At 36.3% G+C, this 15,435-nt stretch overlaps 1 protein-coding gene across 3 annotated transcripts; it reads right to left on the reverse strand.

The window, feature by feature from the left end:
* Nucleotides 1-212: 212 nt before the first annotated feature.
* Nucleotides 213-15,209, reverse strand: LOC137406016 (cation channel sperm-associated targeting subunit tau-like). Of its 3 annotated transcripts, XM_068092537.1 has the most exons (13): nt 15,115-15,209; nt 13,853-14,101; nt 13,594-13,657; nt 12,253-12,392; nt 11,465-11,584; nt 9,660-9,773; nt 9,252-9,343; nt 6,400-6,570; nt 4,868-4,985; nt 2,668-2,798; nt 2,221-2,252; nt 1,974-2,035; nt 213-806 (listed from the first exon to the last, which is right to left on the reverse strand). In XM_068092537.1, exons 2-12 carry the CDS (start codon nt 13,958-13,960, stop codon nt 1,977-1,979), a joined length of 1,149 nt encoding a protein of 382 aa, XP_067948638.1. In that variant the 5' UTR covers nt 13,961-14,101; nt 15,115-15,209; the 3' UTR covers nt 213-806; nt 1,974-1,976. The 3 variants fall into 3 exon arrangements, with proteins under 3 accessions (XP_067948638.1, XP_067948630.1, XP_067948647.1); XM_068092529.1 differs by lacking the exon at nt 15,115-15,209 and having other exon boundaries at nt 13,853-14,272; XM_068092546.1 differs by lacking the exon at nt 15,115-15,209 and having other exon boundaries at nt 1,970-2,035; nt 13,853-14,272.
* Nucleotides 15,210-15,435: the final 226 nt, after the last annotated feature.

A 15,435-nucleotide genomic window follows, 5' to 3' on the forward strand; every position in this document is an offset into this window, starting at 1 on the left:
GCTTAACCTATTCATTTAACATATTACTAAATTATTTAACAATAGCATCAACCAAACCGGTACAGACACAAACAAATGAAGAATTTAGAAATATTTTACAGATACCAAGGATGTATACTGTTGCAGTATCGCTGAGCATCAGCGAATCAGCCTAGTAATGAAAATAAACCATTCAGCTCAAAACAAAACAATTTAATTATTAGATAGGCTATATTAAAGATATACATGATGCATAAGGTTAAAGCTGCTTTTTCTAGCAAACTGAATATGAAGTAGAGTTGTTGCCAATATAAATAATCACAACATGGAGAGTGGTGACCAGAGAGATTGCTAAGGTGACACAGGAGGCTCAAACAATATGTATTTCTTTAGTAAATTCATTGAAGTTCAGTACTAAGGTACTATAATGAGCTGAATAAAAATCATAAATACTTTTTTCAAGCAACGATATTCGATGATACAAAAGAGCACCGCCTTGACTCTTTCAAAAGAGTAAGTTGACTTTTGCCTATCGACCAGTAGAAATCGTAAACAGCTAAATACTAAAATATGGCCAATTTTGTCTGTCCATCGATAAACAAGTGGTGGACGTTACTATGATTGGCTTGGTTTCAATGTTTAGGCAGAGAATTATGCAATACAGTCTTGATAATAAAGCTTCTAATGGAACGATTCTAAAATTCTTCCACTTAGTTGAGCTTCTGGGAACACTTCATGTATGGATATGTAAAGGCTAAGGGCTCGCCTGACACCAGAGTCACCATTTTTACCAAAGTATCAGATGAATTGGAAGTTGACTCAGTTTGCTACAACAATCATAATATGATAGTTGTCAACATGGTAAAACAGGTTAGCACCTTAGAAACTTGTTCACGTTCTACTTGAGTGTGTGGCATATAACCCTATAGAGCATATAAACTAATTATAAGAGTACTGTAGCAACATTTCAGCAGTTTGTTTAAACATGTCTTTGACTACAACAATTAATCAACATGCATCTAATTACTGTCATCATTGAGATAAAATATATAATGTGTTATTATTTTTTGGATATCTTGAGGGTTAAAAACTAGTTAAAAACAGGTTGGCAGACCATAAAAAAAACTATAAGTCTATTACATGCAACAAGAGCATATGGAAAAGGATCAAAGAGCAAAAGGATTACATCAAATGTAGGCTCGACCAGTTGTTTGTTTTTCTACAAAATGAGTTTTGTAAGTGTTGGTGTAACAAAAGATTAAGCCTTTTAGTAGTAAAAAATATACTCCACACTAATAAGGCACACAAAGCACTGTATCTGATCAGAATGAAGTGCTGACGAAATCATTTATGTCATGCCTGGGCTATTACAGTTATATGAATATGCTAAAATACAAACCTGTATATGCTATTATCACAATTAGCTCTAAACTAGTGCTAAAATTTAAATAGTTCTTTGCAAATTTATGATCTCAAAGGCATGTAGGCCAAAATATTCTTGATTCTACATCTCTTCTGAGTAATATACATAATAATAATATAATACAATAGAATAATATAATACAGTTGATGTTGTTGGTTCTGCTCACAAAATAGTTTTTTAATTTTATAAGCGATCTTTATTCTTACATAGAATACATATTGTATGCGGAAGTTTAAAAAACATGTTAGTGTATTATGAAGTCTTGCAACAACTGTAAGACATGTTATCTTTTGATTCATACAGACAATCAGAGAAAAACTAATGTGCAAAAGTGCTGTGCCAAAAACTTGTCTGTATCAAGGAGTCTCCAAGCTAACCCTTTCAAACTCATAGATCCTTGTTATTTGATAAAAGTGTACAAAAATAGCAAGATATTAAAATTCTATTTGAATAAGCTTTCCATAACCTAAAATGCTAAGCTGCTCAAGTAGTGAGGATCTAGTGAAGAGGTGCATAGACCAATTTAGATAAGTATTTGGTGTATTTTAGCTCATCAAATGAACTTACAAACCTTCTACAGCTTTTTGCTGGGGCTCAAATGATCCTCAGTACCAGCAGTTTTGTCTGCTCCACCTGAAAATGTATTAAAATGCAAAAATTAAGCTTGTACAGGTGATTGAAGTAACGTAAGCAATAGTGAAGTGTCCACTCATTGAGACAACAGATATTTGAAGCAGTAATTAATATGTAATAGAACAGCCTTTAGCAGCAGCATTTAGTTTTAATTTAAACACGCATCATGTAAACACAGGTCATACCTTCTAAGTTTTCAGTCTTTTTCTTTGCAAACCTACAATCAGTTTGTTAGCAGTTTCAGGAATGGTTTTATTTGTATACAAAATGATGTGCTAACAACACCTTGGCTAATAGTGCTGGCATTTGAAAATATACTTTGGTGGGTCAATGACCTTTACGGAAGGCTGAGGAGGGTAGTTCTGCGCTATAAGAATCAGATTTATAGATTATCAGAAAAAGACAAACACCCGGCCTCTTGCTAAAGTTCGCTCTATGGTTTGCAAAACTAAGTATTTTGGATAAAGTTGTGCTCAGCAAACCGCTACCTTTTTAAGAGTTGTAATTGCAACTAAACTTACATGTAATACCCACGTCTTAGATGTCATCGTATGATATATAAATGCCTTGTCTCTTCAGGTCTCTATGTCTAAAATGTAATTCTTGCTATATATCGTTATGTAAAGAGGTACCCAAATGCGGAGGCAAGTCTGTAAAGCAGGCCTGGACTGTTCTCTTCCTCATAGTATGTATGATCATCCAGACCGTGTTCCAGAACATCTGCAGACAGTTGCTTCACTGTGACGTCTTTGGCAAACAGAAACTGTAAAAGATTGACAAGTTATTATTGGCTGTCACACTTGAATTGACTAATAGTAAAGACCATTCTCTCTCATGGCTAACAGTAGTGACCATCTCTCTCTCTCTCATGGCTAACAGTGGTGATCATCTCTCTACGTAGCTAACAGTGGTGACTGTCTCTCTCTCATGGCCAACCATAGTGACCATCTCTCTCTCATGGTTAACCGTAGTGATCATCTCTCTCTCATGGCTAACATTGGTGACTATCTCTCTCTCATGGCTAACTGTAGTGACCATCTCTCTCTCATGGCTAACAGCGGTGACCATCCATCTCATGGCTAACAGTGGTGACGATCTCTCTCTCATGGCTAACAGTGGTGACCATCTCTCGCTCATGGCTAACAGTGGTGACCATCTCTCTCACATGGCTAACAGTGGTGACTATCTCTCTCTCATGGCTAACAGTAGTGATCATCTCTCTCTCTCTTGGCTAACATTGGTGACTATCTCTTTCTCATGGCTAACTGTAGTGACCATCTCTCTCTCATGGCTAACATTGGTGATCATCTCTCTCTCTCATGGCTAACAGTGGTGACCATCTCTCTCTCATGGCTAACATTGGTGATCATCTCTCTCTCATGGCCAACCGTAGTGACCATCTCTCTCTCTCATGGCTAACCGTAGTGACCATCTCTCTCTCATGGCTAACCGTAGTGATCATCTCTCTCTCATGGCTAACATTGGTGACTATCTCTCTCTCATGGCTAACTGTAGTGACCATCTCTCTCTCATGGCTAACAGCAGTGACTATCCATCTCATGGCTAACAGTGGTGCCCATCTCTCTCTCATGGCTAACAGTGGTGACCATCTCTCTCTCATGGCTAACAGTGGTGACCATCTCTCTCACATGGCTAACATTGGTGACTATCTCTCTCTCATGGCTAACAGTGGGGACCATCTCTCTCTCATGGCTAACTGTAGTGACCGTCTCTCTCTCATGGCTAACCGTAGTGATCATCTCTCTCTCATTGCTAACATTGGTGACTATCTCTCTCTCATGGCTAACTGTAGTGACCATCTCTCTCTCATGGCTAACATTGGTGATCATCTCTCTCTCTCATGGCTAACAGTGGTGACCATCTCTCTCTCATGGCTAACATTGGTGATCATCTCTCTCTCATGGCCAACCGTAGTGATCATCTCTCTCTCATGGCTAATGGTAGTGACCATCTCTCTCTCATGGCTAACCGTAGTGATCATCTCTCTCTCATGGCTAACAGTGGTGACTATCTCTCTCTCATGGCTAACTGTAGTGACCATCTCTCTCTCATGGCTAACTGTAGTGACCATCTCTCTCTCTCATGGCTAACTGTAGTGACCATCTCTCTCTCTCATGACTTATAGTTGTGACATTCTCTCAATACTGTCTTATAAAAGTTGTTAATCAAGAAGTTGTGTGGAAGTAATAATAAGTTGATTTCTTTATTAAAAATTAAAGATTTATAATTTGAACAGCTCAATCAAGACATCAAACTGGAACAGCTACTGCAACTAAACTAATTTATGAAAGATGTATCATTACAGCCCCTCATTTTTGCTGTCAAAAATAATTTCAGTTTCTAATGGCATTCCAACATTAATTTTCATTTATCTCGCTTTTTTTACCTATTAAAAAATTGATGCAAATTGCAATGTTGCAAATTAATTGAGTTTTTCTCTGTTGTGATTGTTTTTAAAAGATCACTGAATAGGGATCATTGTATTGTTTAGATGTTGGAATCTCACCAAAGTAAAAAAAATGAGCGACCATGCCTGAATTCTTGTTTAGTGACGCAGGTTAAATTTATGCCAATGGATGCCGCTGATTTTTGGTTGATACAGATGTGATAATTAAACTGTTGTCAGGCATCAACAGGCCTTCATACTCATGTACAAAATTCTTATGCATACCAAAGAGCTATGTATACATTTTTTTATTCCAGCCAGGCTGGTGGTGAGTCAAAATTAGAGAAGATTCCTGACGCCTGACAAGTTATTATATGAGAATATTTTAAGAATAATTACATGGCATCAACACTAGACTGTCTTACCTCATCATGGTTTTCTTCAAGCTCAGGGCTAATCTTGGATGTGACAAGACTCTGAAGAAACATAAGACGTTGCGACCTTTTAGTGAGAGATGAGTAGCGTCTCTGCATCCCTGGCAGTCTGAGGATATGCAACAAACTATTAGTGACTTCTTTATTTTATTTACTTTCACACCTTCCCATTGTTCTATCCTTAGCTACAGCAAATTGACCAGTCATGGTGGACAGACCAGGCTAGCATTCCATAATGGAGCAAAGCAAGCTTGCTATTATATATAATAACAAAAAATATCACAGACTAGCTGAATGGTCTGCGTTGCTGGGGTAGTAAAAAATAGCATATAAACATTACTGTACCTACTCCATTACCTTTACATCACCTGCAACTGTTTATAAGTAGTTTGATTATTAGGTGCAACGAGGGGCATTTACCTAGTGAGACAAGCTGATATTCGTTACGTGTTACGCAATGCCATTGTGCATATTTTAACTTATGTAATGAATATCTTCACCATTATTGATCGCTAAGTTCAGTTGAAAGGATAAGCTCAATGCCTCCAGAACTGGAGATTTTGATATCAAATCCTCTGCAAAGTGGATTCTTGTAACTAAAACTCCATCGGTATAACTGAACAAGCAGACACTGAGATGTATATACGTAGATTTTCTGGGAAACTAGATATACACTAGCTAGCTCTTAGTTGTATTACTGTTTTTCCAGTAAAATGTTAAAGGTCTAACTGAGTGAAATTCTCAACACAAACCCTCAATCAGATCACCAAATTAAAAAGCCTACAAGACACAAATGTAAAAGCACTTGCGTGAATAAAATAAATCTTCCTGGAGCAACAAAGAAACACTCTTTAACATAAGCTGAGATAGAGATTAAATGTTAACTAACAGCATGAATTTTTATTGCATTAACTGTAGCAAAGAGCATCGCGGCTTAGTGTTTCAATAATATTTTGTGTAGTTTTTTCCAAATACCAGTATTTATCAACATTTTTAAGTCATGAAAGCAGACAGAAAGACTCACAATGTTTGCAAAATTTTGATCAGGAACAACTGGGACACTATATAATTATAGTAAAATTGCTAGTTTCGTTAACAAACTTACCAAAAAATGTCTGTACGAAAAGCTTATTAATGAAAAAGAAGCCTAGCTTTTAAATGGGTAACTTCAAAAATAGCAAAGATACTGCCAGTAATTTTCCAAGCTTCCTATTTTTGTGACGAAAGAATTTAGGTCTAAAAATTTGACAAATAAACTCAAAATAGTTGTTCGGGCAATAATGGTCATAAGGGTGTTGATTCTACCTATTATTTGGAGGAAAATTTTTGCAATAGGTTTTTAAAAAAGCAGCATTTGATAGGTTGCATTATAAAACCAGACAGACATTAATACAAGGTTGTCTCAACATGAAGTAGTTACCATTAGTTACATTCCATAGATCTCAAATATATATCCATAAACTGCATGTGACTAAACCAAGCTAAGATTTGGCATTATAGTACACATGTTTATATAATGGTACCTTTTCATATGCTGCTTCAACAGAGGATACTCAGCAGTGCCCTTGTCTTTGCCTGCCATGAGGTCAGCGATAGAGCTCGTCATATAATCTCTGTTGCTCATAGCCATGTCGACCTGCACAGACCAGTCAATGAAGGGTGGATGTGGTACAGGTATGGCAGTCATCACGTCTCTGTAAAGCAAATCGCATTACAACTTACTGTACAACACAGAAAACACTTGTAAAATTTGTATTAGCTTTGGCATTATCTATAATCTATATATATATATTTCACAAAGTATGTCTGTTTTCGGTATGTCCAGCTATAGCTATTATTTGAATAGATGTAGCTGGACAACACTGACGCAACCTCCTGGCATACCGTCATTAGAATCCTAGCGCTTATTAGCAAGCTTACTGGAATTTTCCATTGGCAATGGGCCTGGCTAATAGCAAATGGTAGGCAACTCTCATCACTTCTAATTGTTTAAAAGTTGATTTTAATACCATTTTCCATTAGCAATGTGCCAGACTAATAGCAAGTGGTAGGCAACTCTCATCACTTCTCATTGTTTATAAGCTGCTTTTTACTACCCGAGCGACGCCGGGAAACACAGTTAGTATATGTATAAGTACTCGTTGAATGCCCGGATAGTAAAAGTCTTTGCACAGAAAATTTATGTTTATTTAACATATAACAACAGTTACCATTCTAACAACTGTATAGGTTTTTTAAACTTTATCAAACAACTAACTTTCAAACTTCGTATCAAGAAGAAAATGTTTTGTGCAGGTCAATTAAATTAAGAAACAAAATAAAACAAATATAAAAGTGTTTAAATGTAAATGTGAAATAATTAGCAAGTGATGGCTAAATTAGGTCTGTTTTGCTACGATTACAATAAAAGATAATTCAATAATGGTACAATAAATACGAATTGAGAAAACTAAATAAAATTCTGAATATGTTGAATTAATAGTACCAATTTGGGCATAGAAGTGTGTGTGTATAAAAATGGTTACTGTTCCAGCAGAAGCTATCCATCAAAACTTTGAATAGTACGATACTGGTACTTCTCGACATTGGTACAAAGTAAAAATGAAATATCGGACTGTCTTTGTCTGACCAAACGGAGTGAGAATGTAGAGGCTATTCCTACTTGAGATAATACAATTGTCCGCGTAAAAAGTATTGATCATGACCGCGATGTAACAATTGAACCTTACAAAAAACCGGAAATAGAGTTAATAGAATTTCAATTAATACATCGGGCATGCAATCGAGAAAAGGGTGTATAGAGTATATAGTAAAAGCTATGAATCGTAAGAGCTTTCGTAGTCTCGAGAACAGAGAATTGGATTGCAAACCTGCGGTTTCAGTCTTCGTTAGTTTGAGTCAAGCAGAATTCGAAATTTTAATATCCAAGATTTTAATAGCTATAGCTGGACAGATATCCAAACAGACTACGACAGACGACAGACGACAAACTTTAGGAAATATATATACAAGTATGAGTGTCTGTTGTCGTTTGTCTGTCTCGTAATAACGATAAAGTTTTAGTAAGGAAAATTCTGATTTAAACTCGCAACATTTAAATCACAAGTCTACTAACAAGGGCACACAACCACAAGTCTACTAACAAGGGCACACAACCACAAGTCTACTAACAAGGGCACACAACCACAAGTCTACTAACAAGGGCACACAACCACAAGTCTACTAACAAGGGCACACAACCACAAGTCTACTAACAAGGGCACACAACCACAAGTCTACTAACAAGGGCACACAACCACAAGTCTACTAACAAGGGCACACAACCACAAGTCTACTAACAAGGGCACACAACCACAAGTCTACTAACAAGGGCACACAACCACAAGTCTACTAACAAGGGCACACAACCACAAGTCTACTAACAAGGGCACACAACCACAAGTCTACTAACAAGGGCACACAACCACAAGTCTACTAACAAGGGCACACAACCACAAGTCTACTAACAAGGGCACACAACCACAAGTCTACTAACAAGGGCACACAACCACAAGTCTACTAACAAGGGCACACAACCACAAAGCCGTTCTCATCATTCCCATCGCTCTTACCATTTACTGAATATCCTTTTCGAGATTGCATGTGCCGTTTCAATTTCAAATGTGCCGTTACACTCATATTTTTGGTTTCGGAAAAACTATATGCTGTTCACATAAGACAATCGTATTATCTGGAGTAATAATTGCCTCTACATAATGTCTCTATTCAACCAAACAAAATATCAGACAAAGAAAGTCCGGTATCTCGTTTTTACGTTTGTACCAATCTCAAGCGGTACCGGTAATCGGTATCGTCCATCAAAACTTTGAATACAGCGAGCCTCTGTTGTAGCAGTAACTATTTTGTGCTGTGTAATAATTGCTTGCAAAGGTAACAATCATCTTTACCATAAGAAGATGTATATTCCACCGAAGCAAAACTAATCATAACATAATAGCGCAGTGTCAATCAGAGAAGCGAGAGCATATACACATATAAAGAGTAACATGGATGTGTAACAGTTTGTACAAGTAGCATTGTAGAAGTGTAACGATATAACGGTTTAGCTGTGTCACATTGTAATGATGTAATTATGTAACTGCATAACACTGATGCTGTAAAGTTGTAAATAAATTATGCGTGACGCGTAAAAAGTAAGAAAAACTGATTAGGTAAACTTGATAGAATGTGTATTTGCTATGCCTATCGAAACTCATCGAAGAATGACGTGTGTTACAGCAATGCTAGCAGAGATAACAGCTATTAATAATAGAGTGAAGATTAAAAAAATCACAGAATTCATGCTCAGGAAGAGAGAACAGCAGCAGATGTTTACCTTGTATCATGTACTCTGTCAAAAGGAGGCTCAGCTCTAAAGAATAGTGACTGGCTGATCTGTTCTGCAGGTGTGTGTGTCTTGCTCTCCAACTGTAATATATTCTTTGTTACAGGCCAGTAGGAACTCAAAGGGGTATTTTGGGAAAATATAATTTTTTCATTTACGAGTGGTAAAAGAAATAGTACGCGTGGTAACCAGCTATAGTTGTGCCTAGAAGTGCTAGATGGCTTTGCATTAGTTGTAGGACTGAATTTTTTAAGCCAGCAACTTCAAATTTCATCCACTTATTTTATTTAGTGATTACGATGTACCTGATATGAAAGTTACTAAAACCTTTGTTCAAGGAACATAAATCACTTGACATAGAGATCACTTGACATAGAGATCACTTGACATAGAGATCACCTGCGAAGAATAGCCGTAACCAAAGCAGCCATAAGAGAACGCCATTTCTACATCGACTTCTCCCATCACATGAGCATTCTTGGCTAGTTCCAACGTTTCAACGATGAATAAGTTCTGAGAATATTAAAATGAAGTCAAAAATAATACTAAGACGGAGTCGTCAACAGTAAAAATTGATATTTGTTTTATTTTTAAGCTATTCTTATACATATGTTATTGTACATGTTTGACCACGGCAGCATCTCAGACAACTTGTCACCCCTATCCGATGACAGAATATGTTAGCTTGATAAGTATGATAGTAGTACCAGTTTTATAAAACAGGTAAATAACAGGATTTGCATGTGTCATTCATATTAGTGTGCTGAATATAGTCGACCGCCCAAACCCTAAAAAATCACAAAGCCCCATGTACAAAGGCTAAGTTAGTATTAATCAGGTTAATCAAGATTAATCAATTAAACTAGGTGTGAGTTTCTGGTTAACTTTGCTAAACTAGTGTAAACTTGATCTTAATAGCCAGTTTACTAAACTGCTGTAACAATATACCTGTATTATCTATTTGCATATCAATGTTATATACCAAAATTATATTTTTATGATCAATAGGTAGATAAAGAGCTTTTATTCTAGAGTCGTATTATGATTATTAAATCTATGTCTGATTTCAGTTTCTAGTTTCCGTATGTAAAACACTCGAAACATTCTACAAAAGCTTTTAGTTGAAAATTATTTGACCCTTAAACCTGCACTTTGACCCTTAAACCTGCACTTTGACCCTTAAACCTGCACTTTGTAGTACTAACTTATAGAGGCCTGTAGTGGGTTATAGTCAATGCAGACTACAGTATGTTGGATCACACTGTTTAACAATGTACGTCTGACTAACTAAAAAAAGAAAGGTTGGTTTCTTGTGCAGTACTTCTTTTTTGGTATCAAGAAATAAACCATAATAAATCATTATTACCATTAATCAACCTAACCTGCGGATAAATATCAATCAAACCTGTAGAAATGAGAAAAGTTATACAACAAAGATCTAACCGTAGATCTATTCATTCTGCTGCAGCACATTTTATTTAGCTGAAAAGCAATTTAAAATTTGAGTTTTTAAATGTTGGCTGCATCAGTGGCTTGTTTGAATCTTGCAAACATCCTGCCTGTAAAACTACTCTTTGACAGATTTAAGTGACAATAAATTTGCATTTATCATGACAGTTGATCAAACACAAGAGAAAAGGAAGACGTAAGTAATATGAGTAAGTAGTGACATTTCAATAGAGCAGTGAGTATCCTTATTTGGGTGAAAATACCACAACTTAGACAAGATGAAAAAATCATAATCTAGCTAACAAAGAAATCAGATGTCATATCAAATAATTCTACCAACAGCAAGCTACTGTAGATAGTAAAGTATCTCAAATTACAGTAAAATTATTCATGTAGACAGCAGAGCGATCAGCATTGTTGCGTCATATTCAGTATATCACTTGCGCTGTTTATTAAATATACCTAAGAAAGAGCACCATCGACTATCTAGATACGTACGTGTTGTTCATTATTCAGCTGAAACCCTACTATTTACTGCTATACAGCCAGTCTTATTTCTAGCCAAGGATAATTATCTTTAAAAATACCGTAAATATAGTATTCAATATCTAAGCAATTCAAGTACAGCAATGTTGTTATAAGCTATTCATCTCGTGAGGCCTCAATGCTGTGAAACAGCAGAAACACAGACAACAGATACCAATCGGAATTATTATTTAGCCAAGTGCTGTGAGATGCCTAATAATATTACTCACGCGGATAATGTTGAATAAATGGATCTCTTTTTCCCCAAGTTTTTTGTGTTTGTTGTTACCTTGAAAACCCATCAGCATCAATCGAACTTTATTCGAATCATCGTCAAGCTTGTTGTTAATCTATAAAGGATTAAATCCTAATATTTGTAAATGAATGAATATTTGTTATTCTCTGAGATATATTTTTAATAATTGTTATTTTTAGCCTGTAAGGGATTACTTATTATTTGGTAACTTATGAAGAGCTACATGTAGCTGCTATAATTGATATACATTTTAGTTGTTAAATGTTCTATAATCTGGAAGTATTGAATATAACAGTATGTTCAATGTCAATTATGGTCTATAAATAGGTATTTTAGAGGTTAATATTCTATGAACTGATGGTCTATAAATAGGTATTCTAGAGTTGATTATTCTATGAATTGATGGTTTATAAATAGGTATTCTTATTAAAAGACTATAATACGTGAAACCATTCCTACATCCAACAGCTTTGGTGTTAAATAGAAATGCAGCAATAACAGATGTTGTAAGCATGAACAACTGAGCTACCACTGCTCACAGCAGCTTTGCCAGTTACTGAGATGTGTGAAATCTGCGACCAATAGGGGAGGTTCAGCAATTGAAGAGACAATCTATTCACAATTGAGGCAGCAAAGGATTGTCTACCATTATGGCTGTCTACCATCTGCCATAGTATGGTTGCTGTACATAATTAAACTTAGTATGTGTTTATGCCAGTTACATGAAATATGTCAGTGTAAGGAACTCATTAAATGACTTACCACAACTAGGAAATGTTTCAAGTCATCAATCATAACTCCCACATCATTACTGCAGCGAACATCATTGACAGATGTGATTTTTACTATCTCTCCGACCATCATTTTAAAGTAAAGACTCACTGGCAGTCGTTTAGAGAATGCTGAAATGTAACAGCATTGCTTTTGGCTTGGGCAGTTTTGGGACACAGCACAGAATACTCGTTAAACTAAATTGCATTCACAAGGCAATCATTCTTCCAGGGCTGTATAAGCTGGACTATATAAGCTGGTGCTCTGTTTATGTTAATCAAGTTTTGTTAAACGATTGTAGTTTATGAGTTGCTGCACATCGTCATGTTGCTATGCTTTGTCATGCTGTTGTGCATTGTAATGCTGCTGTTGTGCGTAGTAATGTTGCTGTTGTGCGTTGTAATGCTGCTGTTGTGCGTTGTAATGTTGCTGTTGTGCGTTGTAATGTTGCTGTTGTGCGTTGTAATGTTGCTGTTGTGCGTTGTAATGCTGCTGATGTGCGTTGTAATGCTGCTGTTGTGCGTTGTAATGCTGCTGTTGTGCGTTGTAATGCTGCTGTTGTGCGTTGTAATGTTGCTGTTGTGCGTTGTAATGTTGCTGTTGTGCGCTGTAATGCTGCTGATGTGCGTTGTAACAGTGTTGCGTGTCGTTATGCTACTATATGTTGTTATGCTGTTGTGTTGTCATAATTTGAGTGTTATGATAATGTGGTTATGTCATGCTATTTTTTATTATGGAGTCGAGACACTTCTAATCGTGTAAAGCCGAACTTTAGTGAAGTAAAACAGAACTGAGCAATACAGTCTAAAGATTTTGTTAGTGAAATAATCTTAAGAAATATTCTACCATCAAGTAAACAAGTTATTATCACCTTAAAACTCATAAAAAAGGTTAATGTTATGCCAAAAGTCAAACTTCTTTTAATTTTTTGAGACAAATATATATATATTCAGTTGGAAGGTGATGCCCTACATGTACTGCTTAACAGTAAAATGATCAAATAAAAAGGTATATTTATCAACACGATCAAAACCTGGTGCATAATAGAAACGTAGTACGATCGTGAGGAATTGTGCGACGATCCATTATTGTGAGATGACAAAACCTTAAGAACATTGTCGAAACCTAGAAATTGAGTCATATTTAGCATAGTGATGAGCTACATTTACCTATATCATATGACAAGGAGCGGGTGTGCATAAGGTATATATAGCAAATATATCTAACAAATATGTTAGATAATTGGAAATTCACGAATTAAAAATCAAATTCCTTGTCACCATCCAAAACTATTTTATATGCCCAATAAAATTATATAATGAGAGTTTTTACCTTTGGATCCATCTTGTACCTTAAGAGCTTTACAACGCTTGATGTGCATGGCAAGAACTCCTGTCTGCAATATATTGCACTGGCGACTGTTTGTATACAAAATATTACATCAAAATTTAATGTTTTCATGCAGTTTTAATGTTTGTTTCTGAAAACAGCAACTTAAAATCATAGGCTATATTTATGATACTATTGCAACATTTTTACATTTGATTCTAAACGCCTATGCTATTGCTGAGAATGGCTGACTGGTATTTACCGGCATGACATCTCTAGCAGGTACTTTGTCTGCACTCTTCGCATTCCCAGCATCGTAGGTTGTAGAACCTGATTTCTGGACATTGGTTGAACTTCCCTTGTCAGTCATAGCAAGTCCTTGTGCACCTCAACTGTTCTTTTACTTTGTGCCGCTACGCTCGACGTAGCACACCACGCAACGCGATGTACAGCTTCAACTAAGCCAGTTTGATGCGAGAGTAACTCACATCCCATGGCAATTAGTATATGCCTACAAAGAGTGTTAAGCTGGATAACAAGCATTCTAGCCAACAGTCTGATAATGAACCCACATTCACATATTTTTTACTTACCTTCAAGCCAGATACTGTCTGAACCAAACTCCATCAAATTAATGCTGTCAAGAATTTGGTTTGAGATTTTACTTCTGAGAAAATAAAATAGCATCAATAAGAAAGATATAACTATTTTAAGCACTGACAGTCCAGGAGATGGAAAGCTTTTGCTCTCATTCCACAATGTCTAGGAGAACAATATGCACTAGTTTCTCTTATTTTGCAAGGTTTACGTTTCTGACCAACTCACGAATTAGGAATTTCCGCGAAATATATGCTAGAATCTTTTTACGTGTGAGTCATAATTTTAACACTTGAGAACACTTAACCGCTTGCTAAACTGTTGCAATTTCTATATAAGTACAAGTATATATTCTTTACAAGTACATGTCCTTTTACAAGCGGCATACTTGTATAGTATATTATATAGACACTGAAATCTGTGAGAGATTAACAAGAACTGAACGGCAAAGCATCACGGGGAGACAATCAAAAAGGCAAAGTTGATGCTGAATATTCTTGTGCCAATCAATGCCAGGTTAGCAAAATGATGGAGAAGACTATTGTCAATTCTCTGCAGGTGAAGGAGGAGAGATGGTCATGTTCCATTCACTAGTTAAGTGATCTCGCGCTGTTCTTGAAAGATTTTATTTTTATTGCTGACATCAACCGGATCATCAATGGGCTACCTTCATATTGATACATCGTGTGCTCCTATTCATCCTCTAAAGATGAGACTGTGTATCGCTATCTATATCCACATGAAAGCCATCAACAACCTATGATACAGCGAAGCCCTATAGTTTAAGCCTAAAAGAGAGATTACTGTACATGGCAGTAGCAAACTTACCATAAACGCATGAACCACGAAACACAAGTTTAAGTTGTTTGATAGTTTTTGTCAACAGCGGCCATAAGGGAACTGTCTAAAAATCTTGACCTAACTCACCTCTTACCGTCAGGCACTCGTACAGGGTACTTCAATTTGATAGAACACTGTCAAAATACTAGCATTATTCATTCTAACTTCATTGTCTGGTTCTCTGATCACTTGTTCTGCACCCCTCCCCGCTACCCTTGAGGTTTGCCATCTTTCTTTCATGGTCTACTACTCGCGCGTTATTTTTTCGACACGAACAATATCAAAAATTAAGACAGTACATTGACAGAATGGCGGTTAATCAACTGCTAGTAGAAAAATCTCGCCTCTCTTGCACTACGCATACAGTTACACACAAGCATACACTGTTTGGATCGAAATAATCTCCCC

The sequence above is a fragment of the Watersipora subatra genome, chromosome 1 (genome assembly GCF_963576615.1).
Source record: "Watersipora subatra chromosome 1, tzWatSuba1.1, whole genome shotgun sequence".
NCBI lineage: Eukaryota > Metazoa > Bryozoa > Gymnolaemata > Cheilostomatida > Watersiporidae > Watersipora > Watersipora subatra.

Bases quoted from the DNA above. Each gene is read 5' to 3' on its own strand.
- LOC137406016 (XM_068092537.1), bottom strand. From the start codon at position 13,960: ATGACTGACAAGGGAAGTTCAACCAATGTCCAGAAATCAGGTTCTACA. The intron at 12,393-13,593 runs GTAAAAACTCTC...GTTACATTTCAG, and splicing joins GGTACAAGATGGATCCAAAG to CATTCTCTAAACGACTGCCA. The intron at 9,774-11,464 runs GTGAGTAATATT...TAATATTCTCAG, and splicing joins ATTTATTCAACATTATCCGC to AACTTATTCATCGTTGAAAC.